At 49.6% G+C, this 17,500-nt stretch overlaps 1 protein-coding gene across 1 annotated transcript in view; it reads right to left on the bottom strand.

Moving 5' to 3' along the window:
* Nucleotides 1-1,189: 1,189 nt before the first annotated feature.
* Nucleotides 1,190-17,500, bottom strand: part of LOC119578200 (cilia- and flagella-associated protein 251-like) — a gene marked incomplete at its 3' end in the record, with an annotated part of 52,423 nt that continues 36,112 nt past the window's right edge. Inside the window, 2 exon segments of the mRNA XM_037925936.1 lie at nt 1,190-1,278; nt 10,982-11,118. Coding sequence (XP_037781864.1) covers nt 1,190-1,278; nt 10,982-11,118 — 226 coding nt within the window.

The following is a 17,500-nucleotide window of genomic DNA, read 5'->3' on the forward strand; positions in this document are numbered from 1 at the left end:
TCATGCATGTATTGGCTTGCAAAAGGGCAACCGTCGGTGACATGATGTTATTAATATGTTTAACATTCACGGCTGAACGATCTCAAGGTCGTCGCTCACTGTCATAACTTTGCCACGAGTTATTGTCATGTCACGAGTCGCTTTTTGAACCCCTGCCGGGACGAGACGAACCAGTTAGTGTTGACGTGGCAGCTGCTGTCAGAAGTGTTATTTACTCCCGCTGTGGCCGTCTCTCTGTGTTCACTCGTGCATGATCGCCCTGTCAGCCAGCCGCCCACCCGCCCGGTCCCTTCCTCTTCCCTCCTCACACCTCCCTCCCTCCCCCCAGCTTCTTCCCCTGCCAGCCCATAACCCTTCCCCGAACCTTCCCCCTCCCCTGCCTCATTTTCCTCGTCTACCGACCTCCGTCAACATCTTCCCCAGCCCCTCTTCCTTTCTCTAACCCCCCCGCCCTTCCCCCGCCTTCTCCCCCGACCTCAGCCGCCGTCAAGACACGCGAGACTCCCCCTCTTCTCCCCCTCTCCTCCCTTTCCCCCCCTTTCCCCCCCTTTCCCCCTTTCTCCCCTGGACACGATAGGAAGCCCTAGTCTCCCTAGAATTTCCCGAGATTACGCAGCGTTCCTTCAGCGTGCCTTCAGGTATGCGAAGTCACCTGAGCGTCGGGTGTCGCGCCGCGCCAGAGACCAGAACGAACACTTTTGACGTCATGGAAACTAAGAAGTGTATTTAAATGTTTTTTTTCTCTTTCTTTCTTTCTCTTTTATGTATAAGTGTATGACTATGAGAGCTGCTCCCTTTGAGCTGCTCGTAAGCTTGAAGGGTTGCTGTGAAGAATATTGAGTATGTTGCATCGGATCGGTAGTATTTCAGTCTTCATTACGAAACGCCGAGATATTTGAAATTTGTTTGTATAAAGACAGGACCAAGGTACAGTGGGAAGGTATCAGTGTCACTGCATATCATGTGTTGCAATAAGGTCGCCGGAAATATGTGATATATTCGTAAACGCGTTTTTGTTCTCGAAAAAGGTGGGTGGGAGGTTCGTTGATTATTAATAACACCTTTTCTTGGAACCAAAGGAAAGATTCTTTCTCCGCCCACTTCCTTATCTCCTCCCTTCCAATTCCTCCTCCTCCTCCTCCTCCTCCTCCTCCTCCTCCTCCTCCTCCTCCTCCTCCTACTCCTCCTCCTCCTCCTCCTCCTCCTCCTCCTCCTCCTCCTCCTCCTCCTCCTCCTCCTCCTCCTCCTCCTCCTCCTCCTCCTCCTCCCGTCCTTCTTTCCTCACTGTTCTCCCCTTTCCTTCCCTTTCTCCTCGCATCTCCCTTTGCTCTTGCTTTCTCTCCTCCCTCTCGCATCCCCCCCCCTCCCTCTTGCCTGCTCTCCTTCCTCCATTCTTCCCCTCCTTTCCATCATCTGTCCCTCTTCCTTCATTCCCTCCTCCCTGATTGGACAATTGGAAACCTGATTAACCGGCCTATTATTCAATAGAGAACGTTTGCATGGCAGGCGTGTATGGCGGTTCATGACATCAGCCGGACCTCCTTAGCGCGAACAAATGCGTTTGAGCTGAAATAAGATACCACCTCAAGGTCAGCAAAGGCGTCCTTCTGCTGATGCTGCCGAAGCAGATCTTCCTCCTCTTCCACCTCTATCCCCTTCTTCTTCTTCTTCTTCCTCTTCTTCTTCTTCTTCTTCTTCTTCTTCTTCTTCTTCTTCTTCTTCTTCTTCTTCTTCTTCTTCTTCTTCATTTTCTTCACCTCCTCCTCCTCCCTCCCCCCTCCCTCCCTCCTCCCTCCTCCCTTCCCTCCACCTCTTCTCCCTTTCCCTCCTCCCTCCTCCCTCCTCCCTCCACCTCCTCTCCCTTTCCCTCTCCCTCCTCCCTCCCTCCCCCTCCTCCCTCCCTCCCCTCTTTCCCCCTCCCTCTCTTCCTCCTCCTCGAGCGTTAGGAACCCTCGGCCTATTACGCGAGTGGGGTAAGAAGGCCGAGTCGGGCGTGGGGGGGGGGGGGGGCATGTGTCTGTGGCTGACCGCAGCTATGACTCATCCGTGACGTCCTTCTTGCCCAGTGGAGCGTCACAGCCCCCTCTCCCCCACCCATCTCCCCAAAGCACAGCCACCTTCCACACCCTCCCTTGCCCTCCTCAGTGGAGCGTCACATCTCCCCCCCCTTCTCCTCCCCCCAAAGCACGAGCACCTCCCCCCCCCCCCCAACACACACATCAAAGCACCCTTATTTCTTGCAGTCCTATTCCTTCTCTGTGCCGTCTTCTCCTATTGATATATGTAAATTTTGAATTTGTTATTTGCCCTTTGTATACCATAACATACAGACACACACACGCACATTAATACTCACACGCACACGCACACGCACACACGCAAACACACACATACACACACGCACACACACACGCATACACACACGCATACACACACACGCACACACACGCATACACACACACGCACACACACGCACACACACACGCACACGCACACACGCACACGCACACGCACACGTACACACGCAAACACACACGCACACACACACGCACACATACACACGCATACACGTACACACACGCACACGAAGAGGATACAGGTATTTTTCTCTGATCCAGGTATTTTATCGAGGAACTTCGTGCGATGCCAAGGACACGGTAGAAAGACATAATCGTCGTTTGTGGGGAGGAACAAGAATACAGTATAGGAAGACGAGATATTTTTTTGATCAGCGGGGTAGTTTTGTATATATATATATTTTTTCTTTATATCTGGGAGAACATTTGATAAATGAGTAGCATTATCATGCGTGTTTGGCCGATAGCGTGTAGGCGGAGAGCGAGGAGGTCGGGGGGAGGACGGCGTCGGTTGGAGGGGGGTTGGGGGCTGAGGGGGATGGTGCCGTAATCCACAACAATCAGTGCCACCTCCGTAGCTGCCAGCGCTGCCACCGCAGGCGTGTTTTGTGTCGTCACAAGCACCATATATGTGCTTCCCTGTCGTCATCCTTATCATGGTTTTGTCTTATCGCGAATAATTTGAATTGCGGTCCAGCCACCCGGTCACAAGGCGTAGTCGTGAGCGCTGGTATCTGAGCTATTGTGTGGGCGCGGCGGTGCGGGTCCAGCCTCGTCGACCGTGTTGTTGAGGTCTTCCTCCTCCAGGCTGGGCTGGGGGACAGGTACTCGGTGGCTGTGTGCTCTGGGCCCCTTTAGAGTTGATTGGATTGTAGATGGAGAAAATAACAGTAGGAATTCTTCATGGATATACATCGACGATGCGTTTCACGGAAAGGAGAGGATAAATAAAATGTTTTCTTCACCGTAATCAAGACGCACTGTAAACACCAGCGACCTCTATCCGCGAGTTCGACATTTCCCAATCTCAGTATGAAAGAAAGTTCATTAAGACGATCCTTTTCGTAATTAAAGCGGCCCTTTATAATTACGACGAAACCCTTTGTCCCTCGCTTTGTAGTATCGAGCAGCAACTTTTCTCAAAATCAACTTAATTAAGACGCAACTGAAGTATTCTTTATCCCCCTCTTCTCTTTCTTTACCCATCCCTTCTTTACCCCTTCTCCTCATTTTCGCCTTCCCCTCCCCCTCCTCTTCGCCTTCCCCTCCCCTTCCCCTCATCTTCGCCTTCCCCTCCCCCTCCCCTCCTCTTCCCCTCCCCCGCTTCATCCCCCTTACACTCTCCTCTCCTTCCTGGACTAATCTCAGACTCACGGATGAGAGCTTTCGTCGCGTGAAAAGGCGCATGTTTTTGTTTTCGTTTTCCCTTGCTTTTCTTTTCTTCCGGCCATATAATATTCTCTATTTCTCTCTCTCTTTCCCTCTCCCTCTCTCTCTCTCTCTCTCCTCTCTCTCTCTCTCCCTCTCTCTCTCTCCCTCTCTCTCTCTCTCTCTCTCCTCCCTCCCTCCCTCCCTCCCTCCCTCCCTCCCTCCCTCCCTCCTCCTCCCTCCTCTCCTCTCTCTCTCTCTCTCTCTCTCTCTCTCTCTCTCTCTCTCTCTCTCTCCCTCTCCCTCCCTCCCTCCCTCCCTCCCTCCCTCCCTCCCTCCCTCCCTCCCTCCTCCCTCCCTCCCTCCCTCCCTCCTCTCTCTCTCTCTCTCTCCCTCTCCCTCTCCCTCTCCCTCTCCCTCTCCCTCTCCCTCTCCCTCTCCCTCCCTCCCTCCCTCCCTCCCTCCCTCCCTCCCTCCGACCGTCCTTTGGGACCGGGCGAGAGGTTGTGAATATTTTATTCCGCCAGACTTATCTTCTATCTTGCTCTCTTTCTGTTTTCTTCATGTCCTTCTTCGTTGGATTGTTTTTCTCTTCTCTTTTATTGCTCTTTACCTTTGGTTTTCTTTCTTGCCCTTTGTGCCTTGGTGTCCCTAGGTTAAGAAGGAAATTGGAAGGGTGAAGCTATGATAAAAGGTGGTGGTGAAGGATGGAAAAGAAAATGAGAGGAAGAGGAGGGAGGATGAAGGAGAAGAGATGAGGGAAGAGGAAAGAGGGAAGAGAGTGAAAGGGATAAGGAAGGGAGAATGAATGAAACAAACACAAAGAGAGGAAGAAGAAGCGAGAGATAAAACGTAAGAGAGACTAAGAGAAAGATGGGGGAGAGAGAGAGAGAGAGAGAGAGAGAGCGAGAGAGAGAGAGAGAGAGAGAGAGAGAGAGGGGGGCAGAAAGGCGGAGAGAGGGCGAGACTCAGCATACGAAAGAATAAATGCTAATGATCCCTAAAGATCGTCGGGTGGGTCGGGAAGGACTTAGCATGAGTGGATGATGGGTGGGGTGTAGACAGCGGGTGGGGGCGCGGAGGGGGGGGGGAAAGAGGAGGAGGGGGAGGGAGGGTGGAGAGGGAAGGAGGGTGGAGAGGGAAGGAGGGTGGACGGGGAAGGAGGGAGGAGGGGGAAGGAGGGAGGAGGGGGCGGGAGGGTGGAGGGGGAAGGAGGGAGGAGGGGGCGGGAGGGTGGAGGGGGAAGGAGGGTGGAGGGGGAGGGCGGGGATCTCGGATGGGTGGGAGGAACGCGTGAGTCATAGCGCAGGAATGCGCGTACGGACGGGACTGTTATGTTCAGTGATACCACTGAACATACACAAACGTTCTTAAAAGAGTATTAGCTTTTTTTGGCCGTTTCTTTTTATCATGGTTATTCACCTCCCTCTTTCTCTTCCTTTTTATCTGTTTATCTCCCGTCTTTCATCCTTTTCATCTTTTCATTTCTCATTTTATTGTTTGTTTGCACTCTAGTCCCTCTGCCCCCACCCCACCCCACCCCCCGAGACACCTGTCAGGACCGGTGTTTCTTGAGGGGGAGGGGGGAGGGGGAGCCAACAGGTGCACGTCACGTATAATTGACGCTTATATCCTATCCGGAAAGAGGGATAGGGAGGAAGAGAATAGTGAGGACATAGGATTAGGGGGAACGGGGAACATGAAGCAGCAGAACTCGAGGGAAGAGAGGAGAGGAGAGGAGAGGAGAGGAAAGAAGAGGAGAAGAGAGGAGAGAAGAGGAGAAGAGAGGAGAGAAGAGGAGAGAAGAGGAGAGAAGGGGAGAGAAGAGGAGAGGAGAGGAGAGGAGAGAGAACAAGACGGCGACGACGACGCCGACGACGAAGGAGGAGGAGAGGCAGAGTAGTAGTCGTCATGGTTCTAAAGAAGGAGCGTCCTACAGCGGGTTCCGGGACGAGGGCTTATGCAAATGACTCGGGTGGTTTCGCAGCCGGAAGTCCTCGAAGAGCGAAGCAGAAAAGCTTAATAGGAAACAGTTCCGTGGCAGAGGATGCGAATGGGGAAGAGGGATAGGGAAAAGGGGAGGGAGAAACGGCGATAGGGATGAAGGAGAAGAGGGGGAGGGAGGGAAGGGAAGAGATAGCGGGATATGGAGAAGGGGAGGGAGAGGGAGGGAGAGATTAAGGGTATTGCACTGGAAAATGAAACGTGATAAAAGGCAAGAAAGGAAACGTGTGATTAAAAAGGCAAATTGCAGCAAGAAATAGAACGGTGGCGAACATGCTAAGTGGAATTCCTTTGGCAACGATAGTAGGATTCCTGCAAGTGAAGGCCGTGTCCTTGGGGATCCGCCGTGTTCCGTCACAAAGTCGGTCTTTTTATGTTTAGTTCGGGATTGTTTCTAGGGAGGGAGGAGAGGAGTAAAAGAGAGGCGGTGGGGGAGAGAGAGGGAGAGAGGGAAGGAAAGGAGGAGGGTGGATGGAAGGTAGGGATGGGGGAGGGGGTGAGGCAAGGCAGCAAGAAAGGAAGGAAGGTACACAGATGATTGCAAAAATTGTCTGTCGTGCGAGATCGCGTATCTGCGGCGTAGTTTCTAAGTGGAGGAGGAGGGCGGGGGGGGGGTCACATGGTTAGTCAGCGGTAGCGTATCGTGCGCCCGCGGTGTCATTCCGCATCGCATGCCACCCTCCCACACAAGGATGTTTCTTACGCGAAGCATATCGATCACGTGGCCACGGGACCCGCCATAACACACAAACGCCTCCGCGTCGATAGCTGTCACCAACGCCGCCGCAGAGCAACACTGGCGTAGATCCCGCGCCGGAGGACTGGAGGGAGGATTGGGAGAAAGGAGGGGGGGGAGGGGATATAATCTGTCTTCTGGCGCCGGCCTGACACGCAAGCAGGCAAGGCAGGCAGGGATAGTGAGCGTCATTTGTATCGATTGTAAACAAAGGTAGCCCAGTGGTCGACGGCCTTGGCATAATTCATAACGCTTTTATGAGCGGTTCGGACCGAGTCTTGAAAGCAGGTCATTCTAGGCCGCCTGCCCTCATTGCAGGAAGGTCAGCCCCTGCTTGGTCTACATCCACGTTCCTTTTGAAAATATTATCATATATGGCGTGTGATGATATCTGTTTTAGTCGATTCTTCGTGACGGGAAATTAACCACAGGTTTAAGTAGACGAAGGCCGCCACACTTCCTTGGTTTGGGTCGTTACAGCTTCCCGCGTGAATACCGCAGAGCTTGAGCCATAAGTAATTAACGCTGTGTCACGGTCTGAGGTTTTCCTTACACTTACAAGTAAAAGCCTCGGCTTGTCTTTTTATGTAGACCGGTTACTAAGCCTTTCCTTCGTGTCATTTTTACTGCCAGGAGACAAGGGCTATTGGAAGATTTCCCAGGCGTAAGTTTGCGACGAGACGACGTGTGATAATGTAAGAGACGGGAACAACTGGGAAGAAAAGACGAGGAGTTAAAAGAAGGCGGCAAGGAGGAGTAAAGGTAAGAGGAACAGAATGAGGATGATGGGTCAGTTGCAGGTAAAAAAAACTTTCCATTTAGCACCATCACTACGACAGACTCCACAAGGACAACTAAGACGATTACAACTAATCGGTAGAAGTTGTAAGAAAAAAATGTATATCCTGGGAAGATGGAATTTGCTTTATGCAAATAGGATATCGGTTTGAGGTTAGGAGTAGCAGAAGACGGGGAAAGGATGGTAAAAAAAATATGACAACTGATGTAACGTATTTCTTCTCTTCCCCTTTGGATCCTCGTTCGTTTCCTAAAGTCGCTGACGTAAAGCAAATGGCAAGTTGTTTGATTATTCAGTAAGCAATGAAGGCGCGTGAATCAAATGTCATTTCTTAGTTCTGGAATAAGCCATCGAAACTAGTCGATAATATAGGTAGAAGATTTTGATAAGTGGTATAGATAATTCGGCACAAAGATAAGGCGTCGGGCTTCGGGTATTGCGATGAATCATTGATGATCACCGAAGTACCTGCCGAGACGCCCCCCCCCCCCTCCCCCTTAGGAGGCCTCCGTTCATGACAACATTCCGATACTCTTGACCTGGAAAGGCCGTGCGTCGAGAGGGACGTAAGCCACGCATCTGCGAGCAATACTGGAGCAACGAGAGGCAATTGACCTAATGAAGGATATTGACCCTTATAAAATGACATGACAGAAACGGTAGTTGTGGACTGCCCAAGAGCAGCGGGGTATTGGATTGGCTATCTCTCCCATTACTCCGTTGCTGTAGTCTACCCCGCCGTTGCTACTCCCCCATTATTCCTTTCCTGCAGTCCTTACAAACTCCCCATCCCCAATATTTACATGAGGCAAACCTCTTCTTGATTTTCTGTGTAACCATATGCTTATGTTTTGATTATTTATTGCTTATTGTTGATTATATGATGTGCTGGTTCAAAATTAAAAAAAGAGAAAAATGGAGATAGAGAGAGAGACCAATAGCGCATGGGTAGCGTATTTCCGAAGGCGTAACGAGACGAAAAGAGTAAAAAGGTCACGTGAGCAGTTCTCTTGTGGGGGGGGGGGGTGATGGGGGATGGGGGATGGGGAGAAGGCGATCATGCGCAGTCGCTTGGAATGTAGCGGGAGAGAGAGAGTCCATGCGGCGGCCCATGAACCGGAATGGGGGCGCGAGTGTGTTGAACCAGTGGGCGTCGGGGAACTGGCCCGAGTGGTGGTTCAAATTGTCGCTAAGTGGGCGGCGGGCACTTGGGAGTGTTTTTTTCCCCTAATAGCACAGGCCGTTGCTAACTGTGGAAGGGTCGTTTTGAATGGTTCTAATCGGTGGCGAGCGGAGGTTTCCCGTTAGCGGGTCCGTCGAGCTGGAGTTTTATTATGCATATTGACTTGGATATCGACCTTTCCCGAGCGTAAAGAGTGTCGTTACTGAGCGACCTTGAGAAAGCGAGGTGAGTGGGCCTGACTGACTACGGATTACGCCTGTTGCCTCCCACCCCCTCCTTTTCTCCTAACTTTTTTTCTCTCTCTTTTTCACTCCTCTCCTTTCTTTTATTCTCTAATTCTCTCTCTCTCTCTCTCTCTCTCTCTCTCTCTCTCTCTCTCTCTCTCTCTCCTCTCTCTCTCTCTCTCCTCTCTCTCTCTCCTCTCTCCTCTCTCTCTCTCTCTCTCTCTCTCTCTCTCTCTCTCTCTCTCTCTCTCTCTCTCTCTCTCTCTCTCTCTCTCTCTCTCTCTCTCGCTATCCTCTTTCATCCTCTCTCATCCTCTCCTTTCCTCTCTCCATATGAAGGGAGGAGAACCCTCGTAACTGCCTGTCTCAATAAACTTATCAAAGTGATAATGTGTCTTCTACTCTTTCGCTCTCGCACTCTCCCCTCTCCGCCTTCTCCTCCTCTATCGTTCTCTCTCCCTCTCCCTCCCCCTCTCCCCCATGTCGCTACCCTTTTCCCGTCCTCTCCGTTTCTTTCCTTCTTTTTCACTATTCTTATGTACATCCCCATCACTTATCTTTCCTTTCTTGATTTCCTTCTTTTTCCCCTTTCCCATTTTTCTCTCCCTCTGCCGTTCTCTTCTGTTTTCTTTCCTTTTCCCTTCGCTTTCAGTGAATGGGAGAGAGTCAGACAAGCAGAGAAGAACACGCGAAGACCACGAGGCGGAGAGAAAGAAATGGAGATGCTTTTATTATTATTATTTGCATGCGCGTGCCTGCATTACTCATCGCTTCAAGAGGCGTGTGTGAGTCAGGTAGGAGAGGAGGGAGGGAGGGAGGGTGGGAGGGTGGGAGGGAGGAAAGGGGTGGGGTCGTTTAAGGGAGGCTGACTCAGTGAAGGAAGTAGCGAGCTTTTGTCATTCTTATTCCTTTGTAATTTGTAATGATTAGCCTCTGGATACAACGTGTGCTTTGTCGTTGTTTACTTTTTTCTGGAGGTATTTTTTTATGTAATATTATTTTCTCGGTTAACATTTCACTCAAGCTCTGCTACTAGTCGGGATTATTATTATTATTATTATTATTATCATTATTATTATTATTATTATTATTATTATTATTATTATTATTATTATTATTATTATTATTATTATTATTATTATTATTATTATTATTACTATTACTATTATTATTTTATATATTTATTTTATCTTTATTATTTTTTATATAGCCTACTTTCAGCTAGCGAAACAAACCCGAGATTAAGGCGGACCTAGACTATTACGAAAACGATTCAAAGAAAAGGAGACACGTTTATAAAACACTGAATATAGCACCTTAAAAGCAAACCTTTGTCTTCGCCCTCGTGTTATGCCTCGCTTGCAGGCGCGACCGAGCACACTCCAGGCACATTCGGAGGTGGGATTGCAAAGCGCACGATTTGGGGGGGGGAGGGGGGTGCGAAACTGACATCGTAACCAGAGGCGAAGAAGAATGGCAGAGGGGGAGAGGGAGAGAGAGAGAGGGAGAGAGAGAGGGAGAGAGAGGTAGAGAGAGAGAGGTAGAGAGAGGTAGAGAGAGAGAGGTAGAGAGAGAGAGGTAGAGAGAGAGAGAGAGGGAGAGAGAGAGAGAGAGAGAGAGAGGGAGAGAGAGAGATAGAGAGAGATAGAGGGAGAGAAAGAGAAAGGTGTTAGTATTCAAATAAACAAGGGAAGAGAGAAAGCGGATAAACAACAGAAGAGGAGGGATGTAAAAATAAGCATAGGGAAGGGGTAAGAATGAATAAATTAAGTGAGAATCTTAGTGAGAGAGATTGCGTGTCTGTGTGCATGCGTGCGTTTGTGTATTCACATATACGAAACAGGGTTGTGTATTCACCTAATAAACATTGGAAGTGTGGATAATGTTTAGACAAAAAGAAAGTGAAAATAGGGACGAATTAGGAAAGAGCGAGAATTAAATCGGGAACAGATATCGGGCAGAGAAGTTACCCGAAAGAGAGATTTGAGAAAACACGAAACCGATACAGAATAGGGTGATGTGGATTACGCGATAAAGATAAGAGTGATAGGTGTTACGTGATCGCCTCGTATTACAAATTGGAGAATGGAGAGGATTAATCGGTGGGATAAGTCCGTCGTTTTGGGCGGGAGAGGGAGGGAGGAGGAGGAGGAAGGAGGGAGGGAGGAGAGGGAGTTGGAAAGGGAGAGAAAGGGAGGTTTTGTCTTTTTCATTTTTTTTTTTTTCCCTCTTCTTCGTCTCCTTCCCTTTCGTTATTATCTTCGCCTCATCTCTTTCCTCTTTCTTCTCCTTCCCCTTCTCCTTCTCCTCCTTTTTCTTCTTCTTTTTCTTCTTCTTCTTTTTCTTCTTCTTCTTCTTCTTCTTCTTCTTCTTCTTCTTCTTCTTCTTCTTCTTCTCCTTCTCCTCCTTCTCCATCCTCTCCTTCTTCATTCCTTCCTCCTTCCTCTCTCCTCTCTCCTCTCCTCTCCTCTTCCTCCTTCACTCCTCCTCCTATCCTCCTTCTCCTTCCTACTCCTCCTCCTCTCCTCCTCCTCTTTCCTCTCCCCCCCTTCCTCCTCCTCCCTCCTCCTCCTCCTCCTCCTCCTCCTCCTCCTCCCTCTCCTCTTCCTCCTCCTCCTCCTCCTCTCCTCCTCCTCCTCCTCCTCCTCCTCCTCCCTTCCCACTTCTAGCAATCTGAAGAGATTGCTTTTATCAGTTTTATTTGGGCCAAAGCCTTTTACTTGTCGTCTGGAGTTCACGTGCAAACGTTGATGGAAAATCAATATTTCTTATCAAACGTTTGATTATTAAAAATAAATAGAATATATTGGTCTGAAGATTTTTTTCCGCCTTTTTGTTACAAGATATGGTAGAAAGCACGAAACTTGTGTGAGAGCGTGCGTCTGCGTGCACAGGCACACGAGCGGCCGTCACCAGACCGGAAATTTGTTGCATAATCGTGACTCAGAGCGGAACTCGAGACGGGGGGGGGGGGAGGGTTAGTCAAGTTCTTGAACGCTCGTCTATTTCTATTATTGGGGCCGTCGACCTTGCGCTTGCAGTGGCTCGTTACGTTTCCTGAGATTATAAGGGCGGCTTGCAAAGCGGTGCCGGGATTTCGGGGCCTTGGATCAATCACGTTGATTGCGATTCAATTGGGTTTTGATTTCGCTGAGGTGGGTGGGAGAGGAGGGAAAGGAGGGAGGAGGAGGAGGACGTGGGTAAGGGGAGGGGGGAAAGGAGAGGAGAGAGAGAGTGGGGGGTATAAAGGAGAATCTATGAGTGGGGGGGGGGGTGTGTGGAGACGGAGTGAAGGCAGAGAATGTGGAGTAGTGTGGATGTGGTTTTCCTCCAGAACCTCTGGTTATTATGTTTCACACGCCCCACATCCCCTTCTTCCTACTCCTTATGTGTCGCTTTCACCTCTCCTCGACATTTCATATTCTCCTTTCAATCTTTTCTTATATCCGTTTCCCTTGACTTTATCCACCTCCCTTCCCCTTCCGTCTATCTCCTCCTGCTCCTCCTTTTCCTCCTTCGCTCTATCCTTCAAAGCGTCTAGGGGCAGGCACGGGCGTAGCAGACGGCGAGGCAGACGACGAGGCATGCAGCGTCTCCGAGGAGCCTTTGATCACGACGTCGCTGCTAATTGCGTTCAGGACCAGATCTCCTGAAGGAGCACGGGAGGAAGGGGCCGATAGCTCGAGGTGTGGCGCGTGAGGAGGGCGCAGCGGGCCGAGGGTGAGGAGGAGAGAAGAGAAGGGAGGAGAAGAGGAGGTATGGGAAGAGAAGGGGAGAGAGGGGAGAAGAGGAGAAAGAGAGGAGAAGGAAGTTGGGGAGTGATGGGAAGGGAGGTGGAAGAGAGGGAGAGGGAATATGGAATGTATGGTTGGTAAGGAGGTAGGTAGGAAAAAAGTGAAGGAACATGAAAACAAGAAGTAATGAAAAGGACCAAAACTAGAATGTAAAAAAAAAAAAAAAAAAAAAAAAAAAAAATAGTGAAGGAACGCGAAAAATGAAGAAATGGAGTGACGCGCATACTAAGTTTTCGAGCCTTTACCTTGGCGGTCCCTGCCTCCCGCCTCAAGGATCGAGAGGCACGTGGCCGTTCGTGCGATATGGCAAGCTTCGGTTTTCTGTCCCCGTTTTGCAATCTGCCTTTTCTTTGCCTCTCTTTATGTAGCAGCATATGGCGATGGGCCTCAGGGTTTCGGAAAGTCACTTCGTCAGTTTTTCCACCTTGGTTGGTCGGTATATATTTTTAGAGACAAAGGTACAGTGATTGAAGGAGTGATTGACAGGCCTTGGTGTTTTCCTCGTGCTTTGTCCCTTTCCGTTTTTTTTTGTTTTTTTTTAATCTTTGCTCCATCTTCCCAAGGAAACTTCCGAGACGTTTTCCATTTGTCAGAAAACTTTTCGGATCTTTCACCATATATCCTCGAGAGACACTTTATTTACAAATTTCTTTTATCCTCCCGATCCTCCCTGTCCATCAGCTACAACCACCTTCAGAGGCCACTCCTTGAGAGCCATTTGTCCCTGCCTGAGGCGGTGGCGGTATCTGCTGCAAGTGTTCCTGGTGTTGGTTTTTCTCTGTTTATGTTCTCCCTCGCTGTCGTCAAGCCTCACGTGGAGTTCCGTTTTTCCTTTTAAGAGGCAAGCAAGTGGCTCCGAAGACGGAGGAGAGTGAGTGGGCGGTGTGTGTTTGTGTATGTTTATCTTTGTGTGTGTATTTATATGTTTAGTTATGTATGTGTATATATATGATTATGTGAGAGTATGTGTATGTATGATTATGTGTGAGTATATGTATATGTATACGTGTGTTTCTGTGCATATGTGTAAGCCTGGAAGAAAACGTTAGCCTCCTTGTCGCTTCCGTGTCCCCACGCTGTGTTATCTCTCGCGGCCGAGATGTAATGAGGTTAATTCTGGGAGGTGATGTGGTGGGATGGATGCTGCTGTCATGTGGCCTTCATGTGGGAATGTGTATGTGGGTGTTGGTGTGAAAGGGGGGGGGAGGGTCCGAGAACCATGATTTTGTGTCGTGAGGCTGAAAGTAGAAAATTGCCGTGAGCTTCTTTTTATGTATGTATGTGAAAGAGAGACTCCTCGTCCTTTTGTAACCATTGTGGTGGTAGTTAGCGGCGTAGCGCTCGTAGTTCTTTGGGACGCTGGAATTAAGGTTTTGCCCGCGTTTTATATGAGTGTGTGGGAGCGCTGTGGCGAACAGGTGGTAGAGGGGATTTCTTATGTGGGCGTGGCATGATGTAGGTTGTTTCACTGAAACAGTGATAGTGAGATGTGTTTTTATTTACTATTGGGGAGCGCCTGTTGCAAATCCAGTGAAGTAGCTGTCGTGATTTACCTCGGCCAGCAACAATAATGACAATGCGGACTTCAAATGTAAACGGGCTCAAGCACGAAAAAGCAAAACACGGAAGGGTCTTGGCTGGAGGAAGCTGCCTGCTGACTGACACCCGGGGAGAGCAAGGATTATGGTCAGCTGTTGGCTAATAATAATGGCAGGTAAAAAGAGAGAGAAAAAAACGCTTGTAACGTACCTTCTTCCTGCTTGACTAGAGTAGATCTTTTTGTTATGGTTTTGATAGGGTGAAAGTAGGAAGGGAGAGGAGGCAAAGAAGAAAAGAGGATGGAATGATGATGATGATGATGATGATGATGATGATGATGATGATGATGATGATGATGATGATGATGATGATGATGATGATGATGATGATGATGATGATGATGATAAATGAAAAATGGAAGAGATACTGACGGAGAATAGAGATTGAAGAGTTGTCTGAGTGTAAGAACGAGTGGCCTAAAGACGGGGCGTGGAGAACAAAGCACAGACAATAACAATTGTGAAATATTAAGAGAGGACGCATAATAAATGTAAGTTGTACTGAACAGATGACTATATTTTTTTCTGTTTCCAAGGCCAGTATCGGAGGAAAATATGAAAGGGGCGCAGTTATTAAACGCGTTTTGATTTATTACTAAAACGTGACTGGTTATTTTGACATAATTCAAAACTTGTGCGATTCATTTGAGTGTGTTCGTGTCACTAACCGAGTCTGAATGCCATGACAGGGCGCAGCATGACACGTCGATATGCGAGATACAATTTGCATTTATGTCGCGGAGGTACTGATGGCATCTGCGGCATGTTAGATAAATCTCACGTCACTACCTCTTTACGCCCTCCTCGACCCTCCACCCTGTCGTCCTTCGCAAGCCTATCCTTCCCCACGCTACCTCCCTGCTTACCCTTCGCCCTCACCCTACCACAAATTGCCCAGACCTTCACCCCTTCACCCCCTACCCTATTGACCTATTCACCACCCACCCCTCTGTACCATTTTCCTTCACCCTATCCCCTTCATCCTTCCACCCTGTTTCCTTCACCCCTCACCAGTTCATTCCTTTCACCCTGTCCTCCCCTTCACCCTTTCACCCCTTCACCTTCCCATCCTCCTTGTCCCCTCACCCCTCCACCTTGTCCCCTCACCCCTCCACCTTGTCCCCTCACCCCTCCACCTTGTCCCCTCACCCCTCCACCTTGCCCCCCTCACCCCTCCACCCCTTCACCGCCCACCACTTCACCCCCCCACTTTGTTCCCTTTACCCCTTCACCCTCACCCTGTCCCCCCTCGACCCTCAACCCTATCGCATCCCCCCCCCCTCCCTGTCCCCTCAACCTTATCCCCTTAAGAACACGCTACCGCTTGTCAGGGTCATTTACCTCCGCGTTTTATTGTTTTTATTTTTGTCCAACGGTTGTTTAGGGAGCGGAGGGGGTAGAGGGGGGTAAAGGGGTGTTTGTTTTCTATCAGTGTTAGAACGTTTGTGTTTAAGGTTTATGGTGTGTTGTGTATGTGTATTTTTTTTCCTTGAGGGCATTTTCATTTTGTTTATTGTATTGTAAATCTGCCGCTTCATTTTTGTCTTTTGAGGGATATATGACCGTCCGATTTCTTTGGTTTATTTTGTTCAACACTGAAGACGTGTGTGTGTGTGTGTGTGTGTGTGTGTGTGTGTGAGTGAGTGAGTGAGTGAGTGTGTGTGTGTGTGTGTGTGTGTGTGTGTGTGTGTGAGTGAGTGAGTGAGTGAGTGAGTGAGTGAGTGAGTGAGTGAGTGAGTGAGTGAGTGAGTGAGTGAGTGAGTGAGTGAGTGAGTGAGTGAGTGAGTGAGTGTGTGAGTGAGTGTTTGAGTGTGTGTGTGTGTGAGTGAGTGCGCACACGCTCTCTCTCTCTCTCTCTCTCTCTCTCTCTCTCTCTCTCTCTCTCTCTCTCTCTCTCTCTCTCTCTCTCTCTCTCTCTCTCTCTCTCTCCCTCCCGCTGATATATTGTCCTCAGAATGTTGTTTTGCGTGATGAGGCCGTATTAGGGTGGGGGCGGAGGGATAAAGTCGGCGTTCCTTTCATGTCTTCAGCTCGTGGAGTCGGATTAAGATGATTTTGTAGATAGGCCTAAATTATTCAGATAAAGGAGTTTTGTGGAATGCGCTTTTTATGACATTATTACATTGGAATTTTTACGGTTTCGAGTTATTATAGGTTGTAAATTGTCATTCAGTTTTATGTAATAGGTTCACCGTAGATACATTTAGTACTTCATTATGTATTGTAAATTCTGTATTTTTTTTAGCGGCATCAGGATCATAAGCATTATATTATAACAAAACAAGACCAACAAAGACATTGCCACATTAACTGGATCCGGAAGATTGGTACGAATCCTATATGGATCGCGTCCCACACGGCTCCTCGGCTCGTTCCCCCCCTCTCCCCCCGCCCTCTCCCCCTCTCCCCCATCCTCCTCCGCCTACTGTAGGAAAGTCTGAGATCTGTGGCCATCGTAACGGTACCCGAGAGTGGCGTGGGAGGAGGAGACCGGTGGACGAAATCCCTCGCCACGACCCCGGATGCTGGGGGAGGGAAAGGGGGGAGGGAGGGAAAGGGGGGAGGGAGGGAAAGGGAGGAGGGAGGGGAGGGAAAGGGGGAGGGGTTTGGGATGCGAGTCTTCTTCGAGGAAATTATTTGCTAAGTGACGTTATGTGTATTAAAGGATGCATTGGCTGGAGGCGCCGGTGGAAGGGGTTATGGAGAGAACTTAGTGGGGGGGAAAAAGTAAAGTTCCTCGATTAATGATGAGAATGAAAAGAACTACGTGATAAAAAAAAAGTTGCGAGATTAATGATACGAAGAATGAAAAAAATCGGCGAGAACAACAACATAGTAAAGAGGGAGGTAAGGTTAGGATCCACAAGTAGAAGAAACAGGACCAAGGTGATCTGAGAGCACTACATCGTGTTCAGAGGAGGGAAAAGAGGTGCTACTTGAGAGGTGCGTCGAGGCGGAGGAGGACGAGGAGGTGGAGGAGGACGAGGAGGTGGAGGAGGACGAGGAGGTGGAGGAGGACGAGGAGGTGGAGGAGGACGAGGAGGTGGAGGAGGAGGAGGAGGTGGAGGAGACGAGGAGGCGAGGAGGTGGAGGAGGCGAGGAGGTGGAGGAGGAAGAGGAGGCGGAGGAGGTGGAGGACGAAGGTAAGGCTGGTAAACGAGTGGAGGCAAGTGGAGACGAGGTGGAGGCGAGAGGCGGAGTCTAGTGGAGGTGGAAGAGGTGGAGAAGGTGGACAGCGGGTGTTGCATACTTTATATCGAGTCGGGAAGGACGTTTTTTGCCAGGTTATGGATCGCCATTGGATACGCGAATGACACCGGGCACTCGGCGACGCGACCTTGGCATTTCACCGGCGAGAGGGCGGGGGGAGAGGGACAGGGACAAGAAGGGGAAGAGCGAGGGGAGAGGGAGAGAGAGCAAAAATGGGAAGAGGGAGT

The sequence above is a fragment of the Penaeus monodon genome, chromosome 10 (genome assembly GCF_015228065.2).
Source record: "Penaeus monodon isolate SGIC_2016 chromosome 10, NSTDA_Pmon_1, whole genome shotgun sequence".
NCBI lineage: Eukaryota > Metazoa > Arthropoda > Malacostraca > Decapoda > Penaeidae > Penaeus > Penaeus monodon.